The 25395-nt window shown below is 34.7% G+C and overlaps 1 protein-coding gene across 2 annotated transcripts in view; it reads right to left on the reverse strand.

Moving 5' to 3' along the window:
• SMCHD1 (structural maintenance of chromosomes flexible hinge domain containing 1) overlaps positions 1-25395 on the reverse strand; it is a 134657-nt gene that overhangs the window by 39106 nt on the left and 70156 nt on the right. For both annotated transcript variants that reach the window (XM_036874911.1, XM_036874912.1), the window contains 13 exons: positions 24894-24966; positions 22759-22898; positions 21989-22123; positions 19794-20021; positions 16783-16931; positions 15771-15859; positions 14720-14838; positions 11707-11874; positions 8432-8557; positions 5890-5969; positions 5506-5663; positions 3268-3383; positions 2156-2220 (listed from right to left, as the gene is read on the reverse strand). In XM_036874911.1, the coding sequence (XP_036730806.1) occupies positions 2156-2220; positions 3268-3383; positions 5506-5663; positions 5890-5969; positions 8432-8557; positions 11707-11874; positions 14720-14838; positions 15771-15859; positions 16783-16931; positions 19794-20021; positions 21989-22123; positions 22759-22898; positions 24894-24966 (1646 nt within the window). The remainder of the gene's footprint in view (positions 1-2155; positions 2221-3267; positions 3384-5505; positions 5664-5889; positions 5970-8431; positions 8558-11706; positions 11875-14719; positions 14839-15770; positions 15860-16782; positions 16932-19793; positions 20022-21988; positions 22124-22758; positions 22899-24893; positions 24967-25395) is intronic.

Consider the following 25395-nt stretch of genomic DNA (forward strand, 5'->3'; position numbering starts at 1 on the left):
TGAAAGAGAAATTAAGGAAATGATCTAGCTTAAGGAACTAAAAAGGGTTGTTTATAGATGTTGATTTCAATGTTATTTATAATAATGAAAATGGAAATAATCTATTTAGCCCAAAATATGTGAATAGTTCAGTAAATTATGATGTATTTTCAAAATAAAATAATTAAAAAAAAAAAAAAAAAAAAAAAGCAAGCGTTGGACTTCCCTGGTGGTGTAGTGGTTAAGAATCTGCCTACCAATGCAGGGGACACGGGTTCGATCCCTGGTCCGGGAAGATCCCATGTGCTGCGGAGCAACTAAGCCTGTGTGCCACAACTACTGAGCCTGTGCTCTAGAGCCCGTGAGCCACAACTACTGAGCCCATAAGCCACAACTACTGGAGCCCATGCACCTAGAGCCCGTACTCCACAACAAGAGAAGCCACCGCAATGAGAAGCCCGCGCCCCGTGACGAAGAGTAGCCCCCACTTGCCGCAACTAGAGAAAGTCTGCACACGGCAACGAAGACCCAAAAAAATAAATTAACTAATTTTTAAAAAGGCAAGCATTTTTGAAATATGTAATATCTAAACTTTTCAATTAAAAATTATTATCATTATTATTATTTTTTGGCTGCACTGGGTCTTTGTTGCTGCGCGCAGGCTTTATCAATAAAGAGAGAGAAATATCAATAAAGAGAGAGAAAACTTAAAAGGAAACCAAAAACAAATTCTGCAGCTGAAAAGTACAGTAACTGAAGTGAAAATTTCACTACAGGTATTCAAAGGCAGATTTGAGTAGGTAGAAGAATTAGCAAACTTGAAGATAAGACAGTGGAAATGACAGAGTCTGAGGAACAGAAAGAAAAATGATTGAAGGAAAAGTGAACAGAGCCTAAGGGACCTGAGATGCCATCAAGTGGACCAACATACACATTGTGGGAGTTCAAGGAGAAAAGAGGGAAAAGGGGGCAGAGACCATGTTTGAAGAATGGCTGAAAACTTCCCTAGTTTGATGAAAGACATGAATATAAATATCCAAGATGCTCAAGGAATTCCAAGTAAGATAAACTCAGAGACCCACACCAAGACACATTATTACAAACTTTCAAAGGACAAAGAAAAAGAGAATATTAAGAGCAGCGAGAGAAGAGCAAATCATTACATACAAGGGATCCTCAATAAGATGATGAGATTTCTCATCAGTAAATTTGGAAGGCAGTGGGCCAACGTTTTCAAAGTGCTAAAAGAAAGAAACTGTCAACCAAGAATCCTACATCCAGCAACTGTTCCTCAAAAGTGAGGGAGAAATTAAAACATTCTCAGATAGGAATTCCCTGCAGTCCAGTGGTTAGGACTCTGCACCTCCACCGCAGGGGGCACGGATTCAATCCCTGGTCAGGGAACTAATAAGATCCTGCATGCGACACAGTGCAGCGACATTCTCAGATAGACAAAAGCTAAGGGAGTTCATTACCACTACACCTGGCCAGGAAGAAATGTTCATGGGAGTCCTACAAGGTAAAATGAAAGAACAATAGACAGTAACTTGAAGCCACACGGCAAAATAAATACCTCAACAAAGGTAAATACACAGGTAATTATAAATGCTGGTATTATTCTAACAATGATTTATATCTATACTTGTACCTTTTGCTTTCTATATGGCTTAATAAACTATACACTTAAAGAAAAGCAATTATTAGTCTAAAAGGAAAGAAACATTTCTAATAAATAAAAGAAACCTTAGACACCATCTCTCCAAAACCATTTTCAGATTTCAAAGCACAGGTCCAGACTAAAGAAGCAACACTCAAAGTCACATAGTTAAACAATAAAAACCTAGTTCAGCTTTTTTACTTCATAAGATCTTAAGTTTAGAATTACAGAAATGTCCTACACGATAAAATATAAAGTGCTCTGACAACAGAATTCTTCTGACGTTTTTGATAGTTTTGAAAACAAATGTATCTATCACAACAATCTTTCCCCAAACCGGTTCACAAAGTTTGCAAACAAAATATTTTCTCAAAAAACTTCCTGACCAAAAAATTAAGAAAATAACACTTTCTATTCAATCATAAATTATTTCTCCCTAGCTGAGCAGGCAAATGTTGCCAAGGCTGATTACCTTCATAACAAAATATGCATTAAAATATGAAACAATTTGAGAAATACCTGAAGTAGAAGCAGCCATCTTCCTTGTCATTATCCTTTATTTTATTACAACTAAATGTTTCTGCCTAGAAGGAAAAGTAGGAAAGAAGAGGAAGAGGGAGAAATCACAAACTTTTAACACAGTGTATTTACAATGAAAATTTATTTTTCCTTTCACCAAGTGTGAACCCAGATCACATCCGGATTGATAAATACAAACACACCCCTACATGTATATATCTTTACCATGCATGTATGACACAAAAGTGAGATTAGTCACAATGGAAAGATATACCATTAATTATTAAAGGGCACAAAACAGATCTTAGAGGTGGTGACGTAATTTTAAGGTAATAGCAGCTTGATGGGACTGATGGTATAAATTAAGGAAGCTAGTTTCCTAAACAGATGACTAAACTGAACCATAAATCCTGAAAGATGTCATTAAATCAGGACCCCTGATATAGCTTGGTTTAGTTTCCAATTTGAGATTTATTTTAGATTGGCACTGGCTGGTATGGTAGCCAATAACTACATATGACTACTGAGCACTTGAAATGTGACTGGTCCAAATTGAGGTGTTGTAAGCATAAAATACATACCAAATTTCAAAGACTTGGAAAGATATAAGAATGTAAAATATCATTATTAAATTTTAAAATATTGAGTTCATGGTGAAATGGTAATTTTTTGTATATTAGTTTAAAACTATATTAAAATTAATTTTACTTACTTCTTTTTATTTTTTAATGTGGCTACTAGCAGAATTCAGAATTTGAGTATCACGTGGCTGGTTATTATATTTCTATTGGACTGTGTGGCTTCGGACTCTCAAACTGTTCTCTCCACTCTACCCCCTTCTTTAATTTACTCTGTAGTCTATCAATCACATCTCCTTCTCTCACTTTCTATATTATCTCTTAGTGATATTTAGCTTTTTGCCTTGTGCTACTGTTCTTTAGACTTAATTCTGAAACATACTCTGATGCATCTTTTAGAAATCGTAAGTGATGGAATGGGTTACTTTCTAGTTCTCCAGGATATACACACTGCATTTTTATATTAAATTACATTTAATTTTATGTTAAATGTAAGAGCTACTTTTAATTTCTAAAATGCTTTCTATGACTCACATTTGCTGGTGGTCGGTTCCCACTGTTTGACAGTTTCCACATTTTCATGGAAATACGTGCTGGATTAATATTTTTAATGATACTGTCATCTTCAGAAATAACAGTAATCATAAAATCTGTAATGATGAACATTAAAAAATTATTTTCTTTCTAGTTCAATCAGTGGATTTGGCTAAATAACTGTATGTCTTAAAGCATACATCTTGTTTAAGTGTTAATAATAAAATTCTGATGAAGAAATAAAACTATTCTTTAATTAGTCTTCCCCAACAATTTGTCTACAGAACTTATTCAATCATAATAGGTAACTCTCCAGTGCTAAATCTCCCACAGAAATCTAATAAATACATCTTTGCTATTAATAATCCTTTGTCTTATTTTCACAGTCTGCCAAGCAAGACCAAAAAGGTTAGACTGTGTTATTTGTAGCACAAGGAACTATATTCAATATCCTGTGATACTACTGGGCATATACCCTGAGAAAACCATAATTCAAAAAGAGACATGTATCACAACGTTCATTGCAGCAGTATTTACAATAGCCAGGACATGGAAGCAACCTAAGTGTCCATCGACAGATGAATGGATAAAGAAGATGTGGCATATATATACAATGGAATATTACTCAGCCATAAAAAGAAACGGAATTGAGTTATTTGTAGTGAGGCAGATGGACCTAGAGTCTGTCATACAGAGTGAAATAAGTCAGAAAGAGAAAAACAAATACCATATGCTAACACATATATATGGAATCTAAAAAAAAAAAAAAAGGTTCTCATGAACCTAGGGGCAGGACAGGCATAAAGACGCAGACATAGAGAATGCACTTGAGGACATGGGGAGGGGGAAGGGTAAGCTGGGATGAAGTGAGAGAATGCCATGGACATATATACACTACCAAATGTAAAACAGATAGCTAGTGGGAAGCAGCTGCATAGCACAGGGAGGTCAGCTCCGTGCTTTGTGACCACCTAGAGGGGTGGGATAGGGAGGGTGGGAGGGAGGCACAAGAGGGAGGGGATATGGGGATACATGTATGCGTATAGCTGATTCACTTTGTTATGCAGCAGAAACTAACACAACATTGTAAAGCAATTATACTCCAATAAAGATGTTAAAAAAATATATCCTGTGATAAACCATAATGGAAAAGAACATGAAAAAGAATGTATTTATATGTTTAACTGAGTCACTCTGCTGTACAGCAGTAATTATCACAATATTGTAATTCAACTATACTTCAATAAAAAATAAATTTAAAAAAAAGGTTAGACTACAGATACTCAGCAATCTAGAATAGGCCAAATGGTTACAAATCTATATGCTTTATGTAGTCTGAGAATACAATGTTTACTTTCTTTTATGATTTTCAATAGCATACAGTAGCTAAACTATTATTACTTGTAATATTCCCTTATATTTATCAGCTGTAATATTCACTTGTCACCTATTAGTTTTTAATCACAGGAAATAGGTCTTATATCCCCTAACAGATTTCAAAGGCTATAATTGTTTAAAATTATTGTTAATATTTCAATCTAAATATTTCTGGTCTGCTTCTTTCACTGCTTGTAACTATGAACAGGAATTCATCCTCTCAAGAAAACCAAAGTCTTCAAGAAAGTTACCTATACAAAGCAAATACAATTTCCTACTGACTTGGCTCCTGCCATATTACACTGAAATCATTTGCTTACTTGATTGTCTCCTACATTAGACTGAACTCATTGAAAACTGTCATGTTCATTACTGGAATTAGGAGTCTAGCATAGTGGATGGACATAGCAGGTGTTCAGTAAATGTTTGTTGTTCTGAAATATCTTTAATCATAAATTATGATGTGATGCATTTTCATCCAAATTAAGTTGAACAGTCCTGGTTCCGTCTGGTTTAACAGTGCAACATATTTAGTAGAACATACCCCCCCAGTTTTGCCATTTAGCAGTTCATACTTCTTTTGCAGAATCTCACAATTCAGCGAATGAACAAACACAAACTGACTATCTTAAGCTATCAGTTTATATATGAACTTTTAGTTCATTCTTGACCATTAAAGGAATGTAGGATATAGGGGAGAGGGAAGACATAGCTAAGTCAAATGTACTTTCTTTGCCATTTGAAAGGCCACAACATGCTTGCTTTTTTATCATGCTGAACACCCAGGATAAATAATTTATTCCACTAATGTATGAGGCAAATTAATACTACAAATTTATTTTAAAACTGTGAATTACTCACCAGTGAAAATACCCCCTGCTAAAAAGGAAGCATCTTTGTCATATTTAACATTGAGACGAATGGGTTTTTCAGGGTCTGGAAGAATCATTAACTTAATTATGGGTCCTTCTATGGTATTCTTGTTATAAATGGCTTTAACCTGCATAATATGTTCTCCTCTAAAAAGAAAAAAGGGGAAGGGGGTTCAAACTTCATTAGTTATAACTAAAAATTCTGAGACAATTTATACAAAGTTTAACTCATTTAGGAAACCTCTCTACTCCAGTTCCATTCCAACTCCTGACTATCACTAAATAGAAGGCTAGTTATTACTCTTAACGTAATCCAGTAATAACAAAAATCAATCTCTATAATACCAATAACTATCAAACTTTCAGTTCTTACCTAGGGGCATAAACACTGAACACTCCCAAATTAGCCCTGCCCCTTTCATCGGTTTTATGCTGTTGGTTTGAAGGAGTGAGCTAAAAACAAAACAAAATGGTTAATTAGAAAATTCTAGGAATCAAATTCTTTTCCTCTATTACTATTTAAAAAGCTACATTTGCACACAGTCTAAAATCTAAAATTGTCTAATTTGAACTAGCTGAAATGATATAATATGTAATCACATAATCCAAAGGATAATAATCACACTGATCAATTAAACTAGAATTTTGTGTATTTCAATTATTAAGTTGCAGAATTCAATGTTCAGTTTCAATAACGCTGATATATCAAGTGAAGTTTGGTCACACAAACACTGAAGGTATATTCCAAAACTGGGGGGTTGTGAGAGTCGGTGCAGGAAAAATAAACATAAATACACATACATAATTTCAAGTCAAGGCATAATACCATGTCCATCGTTAGTTATTTCATCTTTCTCTTAAAATTTACTCAGATGTGCTTCTTAAATCTTTGTTGCAATACTACTTTTGCATTGATAACCAAGCTTTTACTTTTAAGTGATTAAGAATCAGTGGCGGGCTTCCCTGGTGGCGCAGTGGTTGAGAATCTGCCTGCTAATGCAGGGGACACGGGTTCGTGCCCTGGTCTGGGAAGATCCCACGTGCCGCGGAGCAACTAGGCCCGTGAGCTACAATTACTGAGCCTGTGCGTCTGGAGCCTGTGCTCCGCAACAAGAGAGGCCGCGATAGTGAGAGGCCCGCGCACCGCGATGAAGAGTGGCCCCCGCTTGCCACACCTAGAGAGAAAGCCCTCGCACAGAAACGAAGACCCAACACAGCCAAAAATAAGTAAATAAAAATAAATTAAAAAAAAAAAAAAGAATCAGTGGCCACATTTCCTAATCATTGGTTAGAAGAGTCTTTCAGTCTTTTGCAGATGCTTCTCTAAAAAACTAGGATCATACTCTTATTACCAGTAGAAGATAATCACTATTTAACTCTCTTGGAAGCAAACATTAAGAACAAAAGTAAATGTGAAGACTGTAGAAGCAGGAAAATCAGACTCTCTCCTAAATCCTAATACCTAATTTCTGTTTAACGGAACCTGAAGATTAGGTAATTATGGTACATGCAGACAAAAAAAAAAAAAAAGCAATAGTTGGTGAGACAAAAGTGAGAAAGAGTAATTGAACTGCTAGAATAAAACCCTATATTTGTACCTGTCTCATTTACCCTCCAATCCATCTTCTCTCAACCTGTCTTTCTCAAAGTCTTTCTTCCATCTGGGTCCTAAATCTTTGTTGCTAAGCCAGAAGTAAGTCTTCTATTTCAGGCTATATAGCAGCAATACTGTAGTCTTTTTTGACAGGCTAAGACCTCTGACCCTTTTCACTTTACTTTGAAAATAAGTTCATGTGGATCACAAGTCATTCTTGGCACTTTAATCTCCTGTATAGCTTTTATTTATTTATTTTCATTTATTGTCTTTTGGCCGCGCACATGGCATGCAAGATCTTAGTTCCCCAACAAGGGATTGAACCCAGCCCCCTGCAGTGGAAGCACACAGTCCCAACCACTGGACCGCCAGGGAATTCCTTCCTGTATAGCTTTTAAGATAAACTTGTTGAGTCCTGCAAAATCCCTACTGGGATTCTTAATGAACTAATGGATTAATTTCAAGTGAACTGTGTATTTACATAATACCAACTTTTTGCATCCACTAAAATTATAAAATTTGTGGAGGGATACTCAAGCCTGGCTAAATATAACTCCAAGAACTCGCTTCTGTGTTGCCTGGCAACAACCTGGCTGGGACAAATGAATTCCCTTCAACCAACAGGAGAGACCTGTGAAAATATAACTTTGCAAGGGACTGGCAGCTCCTTCCCTTCCCCCTTGCAGGAGGGCATAAACTTTGTGCCAGGCATCCAAAGTCCCCCCTACATCCTGGTTACCCCAATACTAATGTAAACACTTGGTACCTAATCTTGGACTTCCTGGTATCCAAGCACTATGTTTGTGCCCAAACATTACGAGGCCATTTTCATGCTTGCCGAATTCCCTAGAACACAAGCCAGTATAGGTCCAACAGCTATGCCCAGGCCCTGGTAGCTCTCCAAAAGGTAGGTGGAGTACAGTTACTCGCATGACTCTTTTCCTTCACCCTTAGGGCTTGTAAGCTTCCCCAATAATACCTGTTTCATAACCCATACTGCAGGTCATTGTATCTGCCATCATTCACCTTTGTCAGCATTATCTATTCTTAATCTGAAATCCAAATATTATTAATATTGTGTAATAAACACTCAGACATAACTGTAGAATGTTGCCCCTTGTTATACTGTTTGCAAGATATAAACTATACTTCCTCAAAATAACTATTAAAAATTTTAGGTTAACTTCAACTAAGCAATAATGAAGATTATATAAGACTATTTTTTTTTAAAAAAAGAAATGTGACACCTAAAGACATGATCCTGAGGATGAAAGCCAGAATTTTAAGTAAGTGAAAATATTTAAGAATGTTTAAAACTTACCTTTAAATTGTTAGCTTTTATAAGGCTTATTTTAACCTGTGGCACAAGTGCTGGATTATCCCACTGATCACAAAGTTGAACAATGAGAGGATTCTGTAATTCTCTTCCGTTAATCACTGGAATGGACTAAAACAGATATAATAATTTTAAGAAGCACTAAAACATATATGCCAAACAATATGATTACTATTTAAGTGAAACAATCACTTAATGTATCTGTTTTAGTCACAAATAGCTCCTTTCATCAATTAAAATAAACTTCTGAAAGTCAATTATGTTGTCACAAATGATCCTCTTCTTATAGAAATGATTGAAAATTTGATAAACGGGAAAATATCATTTGACATTACTGGCTTCTAGAGCCAGTCAAGAATTCTAAAAATTACATATTAGAAGGACTTCCTTGGAAACAGAAGCTTATCTTAGGTTCTCATCTTTAGCACTGTCATCTACAGTTTAACTCCTCCATCAATTATCAGCACTCTGCCAGTCTACACGAAGCAATAATGCACAGCTTTCCAGCTCTTGGTTAAACAGGACTAGTCACTGATAATCTACACTGTCTTGTTGGCTTAAGATGTTTCTTTCTTTTCCATTACTTCATGTAAGGCCTGTGTAACTCTGCGAATTTGTGTGCCGACCTATTAATACTGGATATATCAAAGGAAAACACATTGTCAAGCAAGAAACCTGTGAAAGTCTAATCCTCTGTGTCAGATCTTAAAAGTTAAAAAAAAAAAGAAGATAGGAAAGATATAACTAGCAAAAAAGGAAAGCTGATTTATCATCTCTCTCCTACTAACAATGTTCCCTCCGCTTCCTCCACCCCTCACCTTCTTGAGGAAGTTGTTTACCAAATTACGTTAGGAGGTTGCTAAAAGTGGGAGAAAAATTAATAATGTTTTAGGGCTAGAAATTTTTTTTTTTTAAAGATACCCTTGAAGCTGGTTTAGTTTAAATGCTTGACTACCAAAAGATTTTCATGGATAGACTGTATTTTATCTGCAAAACTTTATAAAAAGCTTGAATATATAAAAAGTGCTGATGTTTCCAAATGTAAACACTACAGGGTCTTTATTCCTAATTACATAATTGTCTATCCATCAAATAGTAACTACTTTTAAAGAATATCTTTCAGTAAATGACTTGTAGCAAAAGCTTTTAGTTGAACATTTTTCTGGGTAGTAGTGGGGAAAGCAAATATCAAAAATCAAATGTTCATGAATACAAATCTGCCCTTTGCCACTTTTTAATATTGTCGTGTAATGTAATTCAGAATTTGTTTCCTATTTATAAAGACTGATAATACATCATAATGTTGCTGAAGATTAAATGAGAGAATATATGTGTATATTTATATATTTTTTCTATTTATCATGCTTAGGTGTTAAATCAGTTCCCCTTTTCTATTAAAGATCCTGTAGGCGGACAGTAGGTCAAAAATTAAATTAGAAAATTCTAGGAAAACCACATATTCAATGACTACGTTTTCAAGCTTACCTACATATAATGTATCTCTTAACAGAATGAGAAATTCGTTTTAGGTTTTATTTTTAAAACTTTTGGATTTCAATGGTATCTGCAAATAAATCTTGTAATAAGTTTTTGAGTTAACAAGCTGTCATTATTTTTTATATTCCCCTCCTACAAAATCATATAAAAACATGAACATGTAAAGATTTTTTCCACCTCAAATGTACGCAATTATTCCATGGTACAGTCAGTCAACAAATCCTTTACTGTCATCATTAGGCATAAAGAATGTATTGACTTATGCAATATATGTGCTTCCAGATAAAAATAAGTACACTCGCTTTTCAGTGAAATCCTTCAGTCAACACAGTATTACAAAAAAAATTGTTTTTAAAGCACATTCATACACTAGTTTATCTGTTTTTTTAAACTCACAAATCAAAAAAGGGCAATCTCAAACTAGGGCACAGATATGTAAGCTTTTCTTAGATGATCAGTTCCTTTACAGGATAATTTCATTTACTACCACGGTCATGTGAGATCATTTCCCATTAGAAAAAAATAAGCTTTCATACCAACAGATAAGGCCCTGCCACATTATAACTGAACACCAGAATGTGAACATTTTAAAATTAGAATTCTAAAAATTGAATGAAAACTGAAAGGTAACAGATTTGACAGATATTTGCAAAATTAGTATTTAAGTATTAGTAATTAGTATTTAATTCAAAAAGAGTCATGTACCACAATGTTCGTTCCAGCTCTATTTACAATAGCCAGGACATGGAAGCAACCTAAGTGTCCATCGACAGATGAATGGATAAAGAAGATGTGGCACATATATACAATGGAATATTACTCAGCCATAAAAAGAAACGAAACTGAGTTATTTGTAGCGAGGTGGATGGACCTAGAGTCTGTCATACAGAATGAAGTCAGAAAGAGAAAAACAAATACTGTATGCTAATACATATATATGGAATCTTAAAAAAAAAAAAAGGTTCTGAAGAAGCTAGGGGTGGGACAGGAATAAAGAAGCAGACGTAGAGAGTGGACCTGAAGACACAGGGAGGGGGAAGTGTAAGCTGGGATGAAGTGAGAGAGTGGCATGGACTTATACATACTACCAAAGGTAAAACAGATAGCTAGTGGGAAGCAGCCACATAGCACAGGGAGATCAGCTCAGTGCTTTGTGACCATCTAAGGGGCGGGATAGGGAGGGTGGGAGGGAGACGCAAGAGGGAGGAGATATGGGGATACATGTATATGTATAGCTGATTCACTTTGTTATAAAGCAGAAACTAACACACCATTGTAAAGCAATTATACTCCAATAAAGATGTTAAAAAAAAAAGATTTAACTATTTGCATAGGAAGGCAAACTGAAGTTTTTATGGATATAATGAATGACTTGATATCTGGTATGCTTTTACAAATTCCAGCAAAAACATTTTTTTAATAAGTCAGTGAGAGAGAACAATGAAATAAAATTGGGCAAAAATCAGTAACTGTTGAAACTGGGGGTTCATAATACTTTTTTTACTTTTATGCATATTTTAAAATTTCTATTATAATAAAGTGCTTAGAATTTGAAGTATTACACTTTTTTAAACAAATGAGGGCACAGAGATGAATTAAATAATGAAGTATTAAAATTCGTATTACTTTGTCCTTTTGTTATTGTTACTATTGCTACTGTTATTACTTCAACAACAAAATGTAACTATTCAGCTCTACTGACATTTTGAAGCAATAAGTCATGTGATATTAAATTCTGTCAATCAAGGCAGGAAGGTACTTACCTCCTTTAACTCTGGCCAGTCTACAAGGAGAAGTTTAGCTGGTGGCCCAGAAATTAGCTGCACTCGAATAAAGTCAGAAAACTCACGCCAAGTAAAACAAAGATCCTTATTTCCAGGGGGACCTGGAATAAATTTGATGCCTCTCACACTTATACTTTGTGTATTTTCCTAGTGAGGAAAAGCACATTGAAAAGAAACAGGGAGATAATGTTTAGTTTTCAGAAAAATGAAAGAAAATGTTGTCACCACCCATGTGCATACAGATGTGTTTCTGGTATAACAACAGCAAGTAACTTACACATATGCCAATACTGGAGTTCCCTGAATTTCATCTCCTTGAGAGGAGAAACTGAAATTCTTTTTTGTGAGGGAGAAATCTAAAAGGTTCAAGCTATGTCCTTTTTCCTGATATTTTCCTAATTTCCCTCTTATTTACACTTGCATTGTCTCCTTTCTGTTCCCCAAATAGCCATGCACGTGCTTGCCCAACACCCTTTGCACCCGCTCCTTCCTTCTGATTGCAACATTTTTTTTACCTACATGGCTTTTCTTCAGGTTTTTGCTCATAGAATACCTTAACCAGAGGGGTTTTCTGTAACTAGCCTATATGATGGTGCCCTATTCCCACAGCCCACTTTAATTTTCTTCCTGTCACTCATTTCCTACCTGTTATATGCTCTCCCATTACAAGGTAATCTCCGAGAAGGTAGGGGCTTTGACTTGTCACAACCCCATCGCTGGTACTTAGCATGCCTAACATCTGTTAATGCGAATCAATGACACTAGCCTATAATCTTTGCCAAGTGACTGAAGTAGATAAAACCGATTCCGTACTGGCATGAGCACTGTAGTATTTGCATTTTAATAGTGACCCTTAATGATTTCATCATCTTAAATTTCCATTAAGTACAAATATTAAGTACAGCAAATTTTAAAACTCAGAGTTAAAATGTCATGTTTTATGATCTGAAACACCTGTTTGTAGAACATTTCTGTAAAAAGACATTGCAAAACAATAGAAATTAATCTCCCCCAAAAGCCCATTGAGTGCAGGGGAGTTTTTTCATTATTTGGAAAACAAATTAAGCATTTATTAGTACAACATATTGAAAAGTTCAAAATACGTGAAGTCTATAGAATCCCACATTTAATAGTGAAACACCAAATGCCCTTTTGAAGAGGTGATGTCTTAAGTAATCTTGAAAGTTATTCTGGTTTTACCTCATATCTTGAAAATAAAATTTGCATGCACATTAACAAATTGTAGATGAGTATAAATAGAATTAAACACAAAATTCTGAAAGGTACTCTCTAAGGTCTAATGTTGATATTATCAAGGGAATGTACTTCAGAAGAGCAGTACATTTTATGAAGATGTGGAAATGATTTTAAGAAACAATGGCATATTAAAACCAGTTGTTTTTTTTTAAAAAAACTTTAAAAATAGTGTTTTTTTAAAACAACTTTGGTTTTAAAAAAAAAAACCAGAGGCTCCCTTTTTTTCTGTAGAGACTAGGGGTAGACTCCTATTGTTTGTTTGAAAGTGAGTCAAGATGGTATACATCAGTTGTAAAATGACAGCAGAAAGAAAGAAAGTCAATTTGACTGGAGAATGAGCCATGGGAGGAGACAGTGGAATACTATGGAGTACTTTAGGCCACCCTAAGGAGATGGAGTCTAACTTTACAGTATAAAATGCTGATAGGTGGCATAAGATGGGAACTGAAAACTGACACTAGATTTGGTCAGGTGGCACAGGGCAGAAAAAGAGCGACAGTGGCTTGTCTGGGAATGATGGTCAATGTGAAAACAGAGAGTATATACAACTCTTCCAAGGAGCTGTACTGTAAAAAGGAGGAGAGAAAGAGGGCCATACAAGAAAGCTGTGAGGGTTTTTTTATTATAGCATGTCTATATGCTGATGGGAATCTAATAGATTATAGCATGTCTATACGCTGATGGGAATCTAACAGACGGGGAAAACAAGATGTAGGAAGATAGGTTATTTAGGAATAATTAGTGAAAGAGGATGGGAGTCTGTGCGTAAGGCGACAGGAAGCAGAGATAGTTCATGTACAACAGCAGTTATTATCTGACTTCATCTACACAGAGGGTGAAGCTAGACAAGAGACAAGCTAGACAAGAGAAGAACCTGAAAGTCAAAGATCAAACCTTATCTTTTACAGTAAACAAAACACCATTAAAAGTTCCTCAGCAGCGCTAAGATATAGTGAAAGTGATGTTCTGAAAACTAGAAAATAATAGCCCAGCAGATTAGTGGAAACAGAAATTCTAGGTGGGAGGGGCAACAAGGAGGCTATTATGATCATTCTGTCGGGTAAAAGGTATAATGGAGGCTCCAAAAGGAAGAAGAGTTTTAAAAACCATTAAATGCCCTAAATGGATTCAACTTTACTTGGGGCTTAGCATTCCTTCTTTTTGACCTACTCAAGCCTGGTAGGTTCCTTGAAGGCTCAACTCCAACATCTTTTCTTGAAAACTGTCTTTAATCTCTCCAAGAAGAATACATTGTGTTTCCTTGCTTGTTTTAAACTGAAATAATTCCACCAGGGTTCTTATTTTTCAAGCTAATCTCAATTAACTGCACAGCTGCAAACTTTCACCACTAGTTTTCTCCCAAGCATTCTATTTAATGCAGGGACTGAGCACCAAGAAATTTTACTCAAATAGCTACATGAAAAACTATCTTTAGATACATATCAAAATATTTAAGGATGAAATGATATGATGTATGGAATTTGCTTCAAAGTGATAGATAAGGGGGAACTGATGAATGTTGAAGCTGACTGATGGGATCATGAGAATTACTTATACTATTTATTCTATTTTTGCATATGTTCAAAATTTTTCATTATGAAACTTATTTTAATGCCTTTTATAATTTTTCATTGTAAACACTGAAATCAAGTCTCTCTTATTTTTGTTTTTCCCAAACTTTTTGTTATATATAAACTGAATGGAATAAGCCAACTGTTATGGAAAACAGCCATACCTGAAAAGTAGTTTTCAAATGTGAGCTATCAAGTCCAATCCCAGCAATTCCCAAGGCAGATAGAGAACTTGGTGAAAATGCCTGAATTTGATTTCCATACTGATCTGTAACTATTATAACTATAAAAGGGGGAGGAAGTTTAATTTTAAAGTATCTTAATAAAATATACAAATATCCATAAACACACTTATACAATTAAAATTATACTTAGAAACTCATTCTAACTTTGTTCTTGTGTATCTTTTTGGTAAAAAGTAATTATAATCACTTCTTTTATAATCACTATAAAAATAATAAGAATAGGGGCTTCCCTGGTGGCGCAGTGGTTGAGAGTCTGCCTGCCAATGCAGGGGGCACGGGTTCGAGCCCTGGTCTGGGAGGATCCCACATGCCGCGGAGCGGCTAGGCCCGTGAGTCACAGCTGCTGGGCCTGCGTGTCTGGAGCCTGTGCTCCACAACGGGAGAGGCCGTGACGGTGAGAGGCCCGCGCACCGTGATGGGGGGTGGCCCCCGCTCGCCACGGCTGGGGGGAGCCCTCGCACAGAAACGAAGACCCAACACAGCCATAAATAAATAAATAAATAAATAAATTAAAAAAAAAAAAATAAATAAAAAATAAAAAATAAAAATAATAAGAATATACATAAGTACACTTATATTTACATATTTAACATGATGCTGATGTTAATCAAGTTTTTTACCATGAACATTTGAAGGAAATAATTTAGTATTATGTAATATTCTAGATATAAGAAAAATACAGGATACATATGAACCCACTAATATATTTACTTTTTACTCTTAATATTAACTATTAACATTTCTAACAAAAGTCAACATTCTTTTCAACAAACTATTTTTGCCAAACTGATTTCACAGTTAGGTCACCGTAGGCAAAGACAGGGAAAAGCTTCAATCTTTCCAACAATGGAATTTAAACCATAAACCGTATATAAATCCCAAGTTTTCCTTTCAGATTATGTATGCCAAAACATGAACGTAAGGACATATTATAGAAGTGTTTTAAAGAAAGAAAGCAGGCCATACTAACCTATTTCTCCTTGAAGCTCTTGGCCCATCTGTACTGTTTTTCCTCCTTTTAATTCACATTTTAGATGTTTAGGTTCATCAGGAAGTGGTCTGCAATTGATTAACAAGTTAAACGCCTTACTTGCACCATTAATTGTAGAAAAAAATTAGTTTAAAGATGCTAAAGAGTAACAAATACAACATTCATTTTCTAAAACTTAAAGTAACACCCCTCTAAATACCTCTATTTATATAACATAACTATTAACCCAAAAGGAAATAGAGAAAAGATAGCTTGCAAAGAGAGTAGAGAATACTGACAAAAAAAAACACACACACACACATGTGTTAGATTACAGTTATCTATGCTGGATTAAAAGGAACTTATGCCATGAGAGCACTGAGAAAGAAAACAGATGGGTCTGTAAGAATGACCCATCAAGAGATCTGTCTCTGGCTGAAGAGTTGTACATCTTACAATTTTATCTCAAACATGGAGCTATTCTAAGTGTTGGAATAGTATGGAAATGTGTAGAGGAATTAAAGTGAAAAATGTTATTAAAAAAGAGGCAGCCGAGGAACTGACAGGCCAGGGTGAAGGACAGGTTTTCAATATAGTTACTTAAATCTTCCCCTTTTCTATCAGGTGGACTCAGCTTTGAAAATCATCACTAACCAATGAAAGCATTCTTCCTTCTGAACAACACACTGACTGATCACACTGTATCTTTTGGACTTTTCATGTCTGTCATTCTGCAGGAGTTTTCACTGTTGCTTGTCCTAGGAGGGCTTTCCTTTATCAAAAGTTCTATTTCTGACAGATACTAGAGGGTCAATTAAGCAGAAGCTTGTAACAATATTAAGAATCAATCACTATCTTCAGTGAAGCTTTATTCCGAAGACAACCTATTTCCAAAAAATTGTGAAAATTTCTATATTAAAAAACAACTTTGGCATGTGTGCTTTGGAGAAAAGCACTTTTGTTGCCATATGCTGAATTTTGAAATACCTCAAAATATAATATGCCCACAAACCTTACTGTAAATGCACTTTCCAAAGACACATGATCATCTTGGAATGAAACCTGGCAATAGCGCATATCTTTTACAGATGTTGGTACTTGTACATCAGGAAGCAGACCCTGTAGTAAGTGCTCTTTGTTAATCTCAGGAGTCCAATTAACCTAGAAGAAAAATTATATATTTAAGAATAATATAAAGCTTAATCTAATGCCTTCCAACTGCCACTTATCTTACCAAAGACTCTTAAAATTATAACCCATCCTCCCCACCCCTAAGGAAAAAGAAAAGCCCCTTATGACCAGAAATGATGGTCGTTCATATATTACTATAATAAAAAAGTATCTTCCTCATTGTCTTTCCTGATAATGTTGCCATATCTTTCAATGCAATAAAATAAATATTCCTAAGTCATTTCTTTAGCTTTTGCCACAAGATTATCACTGTGGTCATTATAGTTTTAAAAAAACCATGTTAATCAAATCATGTGATCAATTCTGAGAAGTAATAGTCAATCTTTTTTTTTGAAAAGAATCTTATTAATACAGGTTTTAAATGAGATCTAAGTGGACCTGATTCAGCAAGGTGAGAAAACAAGTTAAATCCACTAATGTAATTACCATCCTGGCCACATCTTGATCTTAATCTACTCTGGAATGTTTTCAGCTCTAATTTTAACTTTACATCTCTTAAATTCCATATTTTGTTACCTGATCCATTTTTTAAGTTGATTACCCTACGCTATCCTTTTAAACTTCCAATCCTTTCTATTTAAGAATTTTTAGCTCAACTTTATGCTTTTAGCCTTCTATAGCTGTGATTCTTAAATCACTGATATTCTAATATTTTAATCCTACTTTATGCTGTTCTTAGTTACCTTTTTTTTTTTTAAAATAAATTTATTTATTTATTTTTGGCTGCGTTGGGTCTTCATTGCTGCACGCGGGCTTTCTCTAGTTGCGGCTAGCGGGGGCTACTCTTCCTTGTGGTGCACAGGCTTCTCATTGTGGTGGCTTCTCTTGTTGTGGAGCACGGGCGCTAGGCGCGCGGGCTTCAGTAGTTGTCACTTGCGGGCTCTAGAGTGCAGGCTCAGCAGTTGTGGCGCACAGGCTTAGCTGCTCCGCGGCATATAGGATCTTCCAGGACCAAGGCTCGAACCCATGTCCCCTGCATTGGCAGGCGGATTCTTAACCACTGCGCCACCAGGGAAGTCCTCTTAGTTACCTTTTAATCTTTTTAAACCGTCTTTTTATTCTTTATCATACCTTTTTTTCCTTTTTTTTAAATAATGGAAGCAGCAAGCAGGAGTTACACAAAAAGGCTTTCTTCTCTCACCCTAGTTGTGCTCTCTCTTCAATGAATTCCTAGGTCAGTTTGGGTTGACTTTCCTCAATACTGGAGAATTCTCTGAAGACTACAAAACCACTTTAAGCATATACATTTAATAAAAGTATTTAATATCCTTTATTATCAATAAAGGTGCATGTTTTAAAATCTTTGGAACCCAATAAATACATAACTACTAGAATTGAGGCAAAATATGTCAAAAGCTGGCCATGAGCTTAGAGAATGGCAAAAAGAAGGTTATATACAGAAAAAGGCTCTGAAGTCAATGTTTCTCCTTACCCTTAACATGAAACTAAACTGTGGAAACATTATGAGAAAGCAAGGAATCAGTTCAGAAGCCAGGTTGCTGGTACCACTTTTAAACTACTTGCCTTCAAATCTGCTGACAGAGATAAAAATGGCTTGCCTCCCTTCCAAGCAGGATAAGGATTATTTATCTCGAAATCCTCCCTTCCCTCATTACGGAGAGGAAAATAAACTGGCTGGAGCAAGGGTTATTCCAAATAAGATTTTAAAAATAATGTCAGCTGAATCCTGGTAAACAATTCTTTTAAAATATCAGATCCTGTATTTGGAGACTCAGGATGGCTACAGAATACAGCAGTGCAAAAGAGCGGAATTCCCTGGTGGTCCAGTGGTTAGGACTCCACACTTTCACTGCCAAGGGCCGAGGTTCGATCCCTGGTCGAGGAACTAAGATCCCACAAGACACACGGCATGGCCAAAAATAAATAAATTAATTAATTAAATAAATTTAAAAAAAAATCTAACCATTTTGATTTGGTTCTCTGTTAAGTGAGCTGTTAAAGTTTCAACACATAGATTTACCCTATCAAGGTACAAATGATACATTTAGATGGCAGGTCTATGAGGACCATCTGAAGCTACTGAGAACTGACAAAAGCATTGTCTAAGGATCACACTTTTAGAGACTGCTATACCAATTTCAAATGGCCAAATCAGGGGCCTGTAGTTAACAATACTGTTTTACCATTTTCCTTTAACAGACTTTTTATTTAGTGCCTTCAGAATAGCTACAAAAACACTGCTTTGGTTGGGGACTTCCCTGGTGGCACAGTAGTTAAGAATCTACCTGCCAATGCAGGGGACACAGGTTCGATCCCTGGTCCAGGAAGATCCCACATGACACAGAGCAACTAAGCCCGTGTGCCACAACTACTGAGCCTGCAAGCCACGACTACTGAAGCCCGTGCTCCACAACAAAGACAAGCCACCACAATGAGAAGCCCGTGCACTGCACCAAAGAGTAGCCCCCGCTCACCACAACCAGGGAAAGCCCGTGTGCAGCAGCAAAGACCCAACACAGCCATAAATAAATAAATAAATAAATAAATAAATAAAATTTTAAAAACAGACAAACACTGCTTTGGTCAAGTGGTGATCTTGATTGTGAGTATAGAAATACAGTTCATCAGGACTGGAATTTTGTTTAGGTGTCAAAATCATTTTTCTAAGCATGAATTTGTCACACATGTATCATTCAACATTTCAATCTGGTGCATGAAAAAATATCTTACTTAGTCCAGGATTTTATATAACAGTACTATTTTTCTGTGATAAGCTTCTTCTTAGAGGATAGCCTATAAAACTTGTGCAGTCTTCCAAGCAAAAAAATGAACAGAATTCTTGCAAATAAACAATCTGTTTGAGATACTTACTTTAATTTTCTCTGCTAAAGCTGATGTTATATGGATTTCTCTTTCTCCTTCATCATACATTTGAAAAATAAGGTTATGCATAATATCTCCTGCTATCCAATTAACCTCATCCTGATGTTTGATCTGGATTGCCTTTTGTCCTTCTACACTGAATATCTGTAATCTTGCAACATGGCTACTGGGAAGCAACTTAATAGTCTTCTCCACAGGTGCCACATCTTTACAACTCTAGGAAGAGAGGAAAACACAAATATATACTGAATGACATCTGTATTGAAAACACAGTTTTTGGCTTTAATGGTGAATCTTCCATATTGCTTAAGAATTTATTTCCAATATTATGGGAGATCATCTTACATACTGTTAACATTCATAGATTTTCTCATTAAGAGGATACTATAGTATCAATAATTCCATATTTTATACCATCAAGTTATAAATAATGACAGTGGCCACATTCTTAAAACCAAAAACTAGCATATTTGGACTTAAAAGAACTTCCTTCCCCTTTATTTGTAAATTTACTTAAAAGTGTTGCAAACCTGTGAAATTTTAATCATATGACACAGATTTGGTGACCAGCATTTATTAATAAAAATAATGGTGTAATAAATTAAGAATTTTCCATAAATTAAAGATAAATATTGCCATAAAATATGTTATTTAATGACCTTCTAGAGCTTTTTCAATTCATTTTACATTGGGGTGAGTGGACAGAGTTGCTTGTAGCTAGATGAGGACTCTAGATGCCCCTAAAGGTTGAGCTGGCATATTTATAATTTGTTATGGGCACATCAGTGTTCCAAAGATCAGTAAAGATGAGCTGGTGTGCTACATAAATTGATTTTAGGCACACAAAGTTAAAATATTACGTAATTATTTCAGAATCTAGGTATAGTGCATTCCACAGGATACAAAAAATTCATATAAGTCTAAGCTTAAAATACCTCTACAATCCTACTTCACTCATGTCTCCTTCCTCACCCAGTTGCAGTCATTTTACTGAAGCCCATTCACATGAACAATGACATATTCAAAATTCCTACCTCACAGAGTATCAGGCAAATAATCCATCCTCTATTATAAGCACATTTTATTTGCCCGGCTCAAACTTAAGAGTCACTGCTTTTGGATAATATGTTCTAACTGCAGGTTACAAGATATACCTTGGTCTTTGTGTTAACTGACCAGGACTCTTGGTGTTCTGCCTGTTGCTGCTCTGCAGTATTTACATAATTATATGTAAATGCTCTCTTGCTCTCAAGCCCAGATTTCTCCCTAACTCCAAGTCTTTTTCCTGAATCTCCTGATCTTTTGCAAGATGGTATGCTCAAAAATATGTTGCCCACATTATTGAAAAAAGGAAATGCATAACAAATATTTGAAGATTATCAAATATAACCAGCTTCAAAAGAAAAGAACTAGAATAAAGTCAAATCATTTCATTCTAATGTAAAAAAATAAAAGCTTTTACCCTTTTGAGGCTCAAGATATGTTAGCTGATATATACTTAGTAGAAAAAACACTGGTTAATCAACCGATCAGGTAATTTATCATCTACTAACCATATCAATTATGAAGAAATCACATTTAGGTATTTTACTTGTATAAGTATTTGTTATCCCATTTAGCAATCTTAGGAAACCAAATGCTTATATCAACTGCCTGCCCTTCTCTAGGCTGGCTTCACCTTCAGCCATGATGTATATCCAATAACAAGTGTCCTACTGGCACATTAACACAGCAATCTCTTTATAGGAAAATACTAATGAAAAACCATGTATTTATTTTGTTAATTATACACACATATTAAATATTCATATATCCTTCAGTGGTGGTTCCATAGGGGCATTTACCGAACTTTCTAACAAACAAGTGTAAACTATAAGAAACGAGAATAAAATAAAACTGATAATTGTCATATTTTAATATAGGAAAAAATTAATTTTAGGAACATGTAATCAATAATAGCTATAGATATTATAAAAGGTTTGATCAAGAAAATTACTAATATTTGATACAAAATGTTATTTACTATACTATTTTATTTTTGCCTTTTCTTCCCTCTGGCTAAAAGAATCACAAATATCTCATTTTAAAAAGTCAAACAACTTTACATAAAATATTATAAAGCTGCTAAAGAATATTTGTATAAAGACTCAATATAATACCAATGAATAACAGTAACAACTTACAGGTATTTCAATTTTTGCTTTAAGAGTCTGGTCTTTTTTGATATTCTGAACTTGAATTGCTGGTCCTGACAAAATACTGGTTCCAGAACTACTGCAATCCACAACGTAGAGTGGAAGGTTTGGAGCACCTGAAAACTATTGGAAGCATACAAAATAATTTAAGACCCCAATCAAATGTAACTTACTATTCAATAACAGTTATTTAAATTTTCAAACAATTTAGTACAGCTACTATTTCTGGCTATAAATTAGAAAACTATAAATATAATTCACTAATATTCTAGACAATTTCTGAATGAAAAGAGTAAGTTTCTACAATTCTAGGTAAAATTTGTTGATTTTGGAAGAAAAACCAACTTCCTCAACCATTATTCTTTCTTTTTTTAACTCCACCTATTTGGGTTTTCCTTTCCTTTTTGTGCTCTTTTACTCGTATTCATTTATCCATCCATCCCCAACCCTAAAGGATATTTCCATCATCCTACTCATAAATTAAATACTTCATCTGAAATGAGGAGGATGGACTAAGGAAGGAGAGGGGAGGAATCTGCAGTCCAATACTTGGCACAGCTGGCATCATTACCGGCTTAGAGATGCTGAAAACTATTGACAATGAGACAGCCCACAAATTTCTCCATGGAATAATCATTACACAATCTAGATACAATATAAGGCTACTATAAAGGAGCCAAAAGATATAGTGATTTAGTGATTTCCATTTAGTACCACGGGACTCAAAATCTACATATTCTTATCTTATAACAGCTTACCTTACAATGAACAATCAATTTGGGTTGTGCTGTTATATTGTCTGATTCATCCAAAACTTCTACCTGAAATGGGAAAGCTGTTCCATTTTCTATAACTAAAATTTCAGAATCAGGTTTCACTTTCAATCGATGAGGGGGACCTACCAGAAAATTATATAATAAAATAGAGATTCAAGTTTCTAAAACTGAAATGTTAAAATAGCAAAAGAAACAGCTTTTAACATTTCAAGTTTTAATATCTTTTAAATAATGCCAAGAGAGAAAAAATATCCATGTTTAATCATTTCTATCCCCCAAAAGCATATATTCTATACATCACGAGAGTGGTCTCAATTATATTAAAATGTTTGATGTCTAGACTTAGTTTTATGTAACAAGCTAAGACACGGTGATAACTCATGTTAGAAATCACCCAAACATGTGAAATACTAAAAAGATCCTGGAAAAAAGTATTCAAGAATAAAAGTAAAAGTTTATTAAACTACTTTTTTATTTACTACTTTTAACTTTACACAATGAGACTGATTTCTCAGGCACATTACATACCTGTCTCAGGTAATTTTGTTCAAAGGATCAGTTCATATAATGACATAACCAGATTACTTACTTGTTAGACTGCCCACAACACTTTGATATCCTAAGCAAGCTGCACCACAAGTTTCCTCTAAACTAATAAAAGAGGGTTTATACTTCTGCAGCAAGATGACCTGATGTGCCCTATAAACACTGATATTTTAAAATACAATTTATGCTAAACACTGGGAACACAAGTTTACAAAGAACAGTTTTATCAGTTAATATTTGTGTTTTTACCATATGCCAACTCTGTTCTCAGAATCCTTACAATGATCTTGATCAAGAAGGTAATATTATTATCCCCATTTTATGGATGCGGAAACCGGGACCCAGAGAGATTAAGTATTCTGTCCAGGTCACATGGCTACTAAATGGCAGACTCAGGTTAGATCCTAGTTTTGTAATTTGAAACCTCTTGACCATTATCACTACACAGTCCCACTTCCTACTTTACCACCTTCACTCTCAAATTCTAAAAAAATATCAGAACTATCTGGTTAATAAGAATTTCCTTTGAGTAGATTTGAGTAACCCATACATTTTAGCTAACCTCTTAAAATAAAAGCATTGTAAGTAAGTATTAACACGTAACAATTTTTTTCTTATACTTCTACCAATGGGCCAATCTTTACTTCTAAATCAATTCATGCCTCAGGGAAAGCTCAAATTACACAAATTTGTGAAAGGAAATAGCTATTTTGTTTCTTTTCATTAAAACCAGTACAAAAGGTCATACATGGACAAAGATATGATCACAGTATTGTTAATATCAGAGCTAAAACTTCCATAAGAAGTCGTGTTCTAGGTGTTGTGCAGCATATGCACTTCTCACTCTGCACAGTACTGTGTTAATGAGAACTCATGCATATTGGAAGTGTATCCTCCACTCAGTTACCACCGAAACCATGCAAAGTAAGGGCTGCCCACATTAACTCATTTAATCCTCACAAAAACCCTGTGAATTACATATTATCTCATTTTACACATGAGAAAACTGAGGCACAGAACAAGTGTACCTCACTGCTAAGTGTCAGAGCTTAGATCCAAACGCAGAAGGGCCGATGCCAGAATATACTCTTTGAACCTCCACAATAGACTGATTCTCAAATTAGCTGGCTTTTTCTACCCTAACTTTACTGCAACTTCATTTTCGAGTTGATAAATCATTATTCAAATTAACAACATAAAAACATAAGAAACTTTTCTTCTTAAAATATTAAATATTTAGTTATATAACAAAAAGTAAAGGACAGATCCAGTTCTAATATAAGTCTAATTAGTATATCCTTAAGAATAGCTCCCCAATATAGTTTCAATATTCACATTTTTCTCCCAAGATTATTTTTAGAACTTCACTCAAGTCTTTCTAAATGTTTTCCTGTCTTTTATTTTTAACTGGTCATTTCTGTTAGCGCTATGTTTGTCATTCAAATGTATTTTCAAGACTTGTACCATAACCAAACCAAAAAACACTTCACCTTTATAAGTGTCATTATATTTTATCATAAGAATATTATTTAAAAGCTAAATATTAGGAATATTTCTTAAAGTAATATTACCTGGCAGTAATCTAATTTTCAAAATCTGTGAGTCTTCTTTTAAACCCGGAAGAATAACCTTCAGATTAAAATTCTGTTGAAAAAATTATTTTAATTAAATTCAAGTCCTAAATAAATACTTAAGTAATTTACTACCTCAATTCTGATTTACTTTTTGCTTTTCATTTCCATACCATTATAGAAATCTACTCAGCAAATTTATATTGACTAAAATTTTCATATATATGTATGAAAGAGATGCAGGTGAAAAAACTGATTTATATTGCTTCTTTACAGATAATACTATCTTTGAATTCAAAAGGCATAACCTCTGAATAATTATCAGAATTAGGATGGGCACTATAAAAAATGTGGAAAGTAGTGAAATGGAAAGAACCCAATATCTAGACATATCTAAATACAATGTGGTGTTCTAGATTAGATCCTGGAATAGAAAAATAATAGTGGAAAAACTGGGGAAATGTTAAAGCCCAGAGTTTTGTTAATAGTATTATATCAATGT

Source organism: Balaenoptera musculus, chromosome 14 (genome assembly GCF_009873245.2).
Source record: "Balaenoptera musculus isolate JJ_BM4_2016_0621 chromosome 14, mBalMus1.pri.v3, whole genome shotgun sequence".
Lineage (NCBI taxonomy): Eukaryota > Metazoa > Chordata > Mammalia > Artiodactyla > Balaenopteridae > Balaenoptera > Balaenoptera musculus.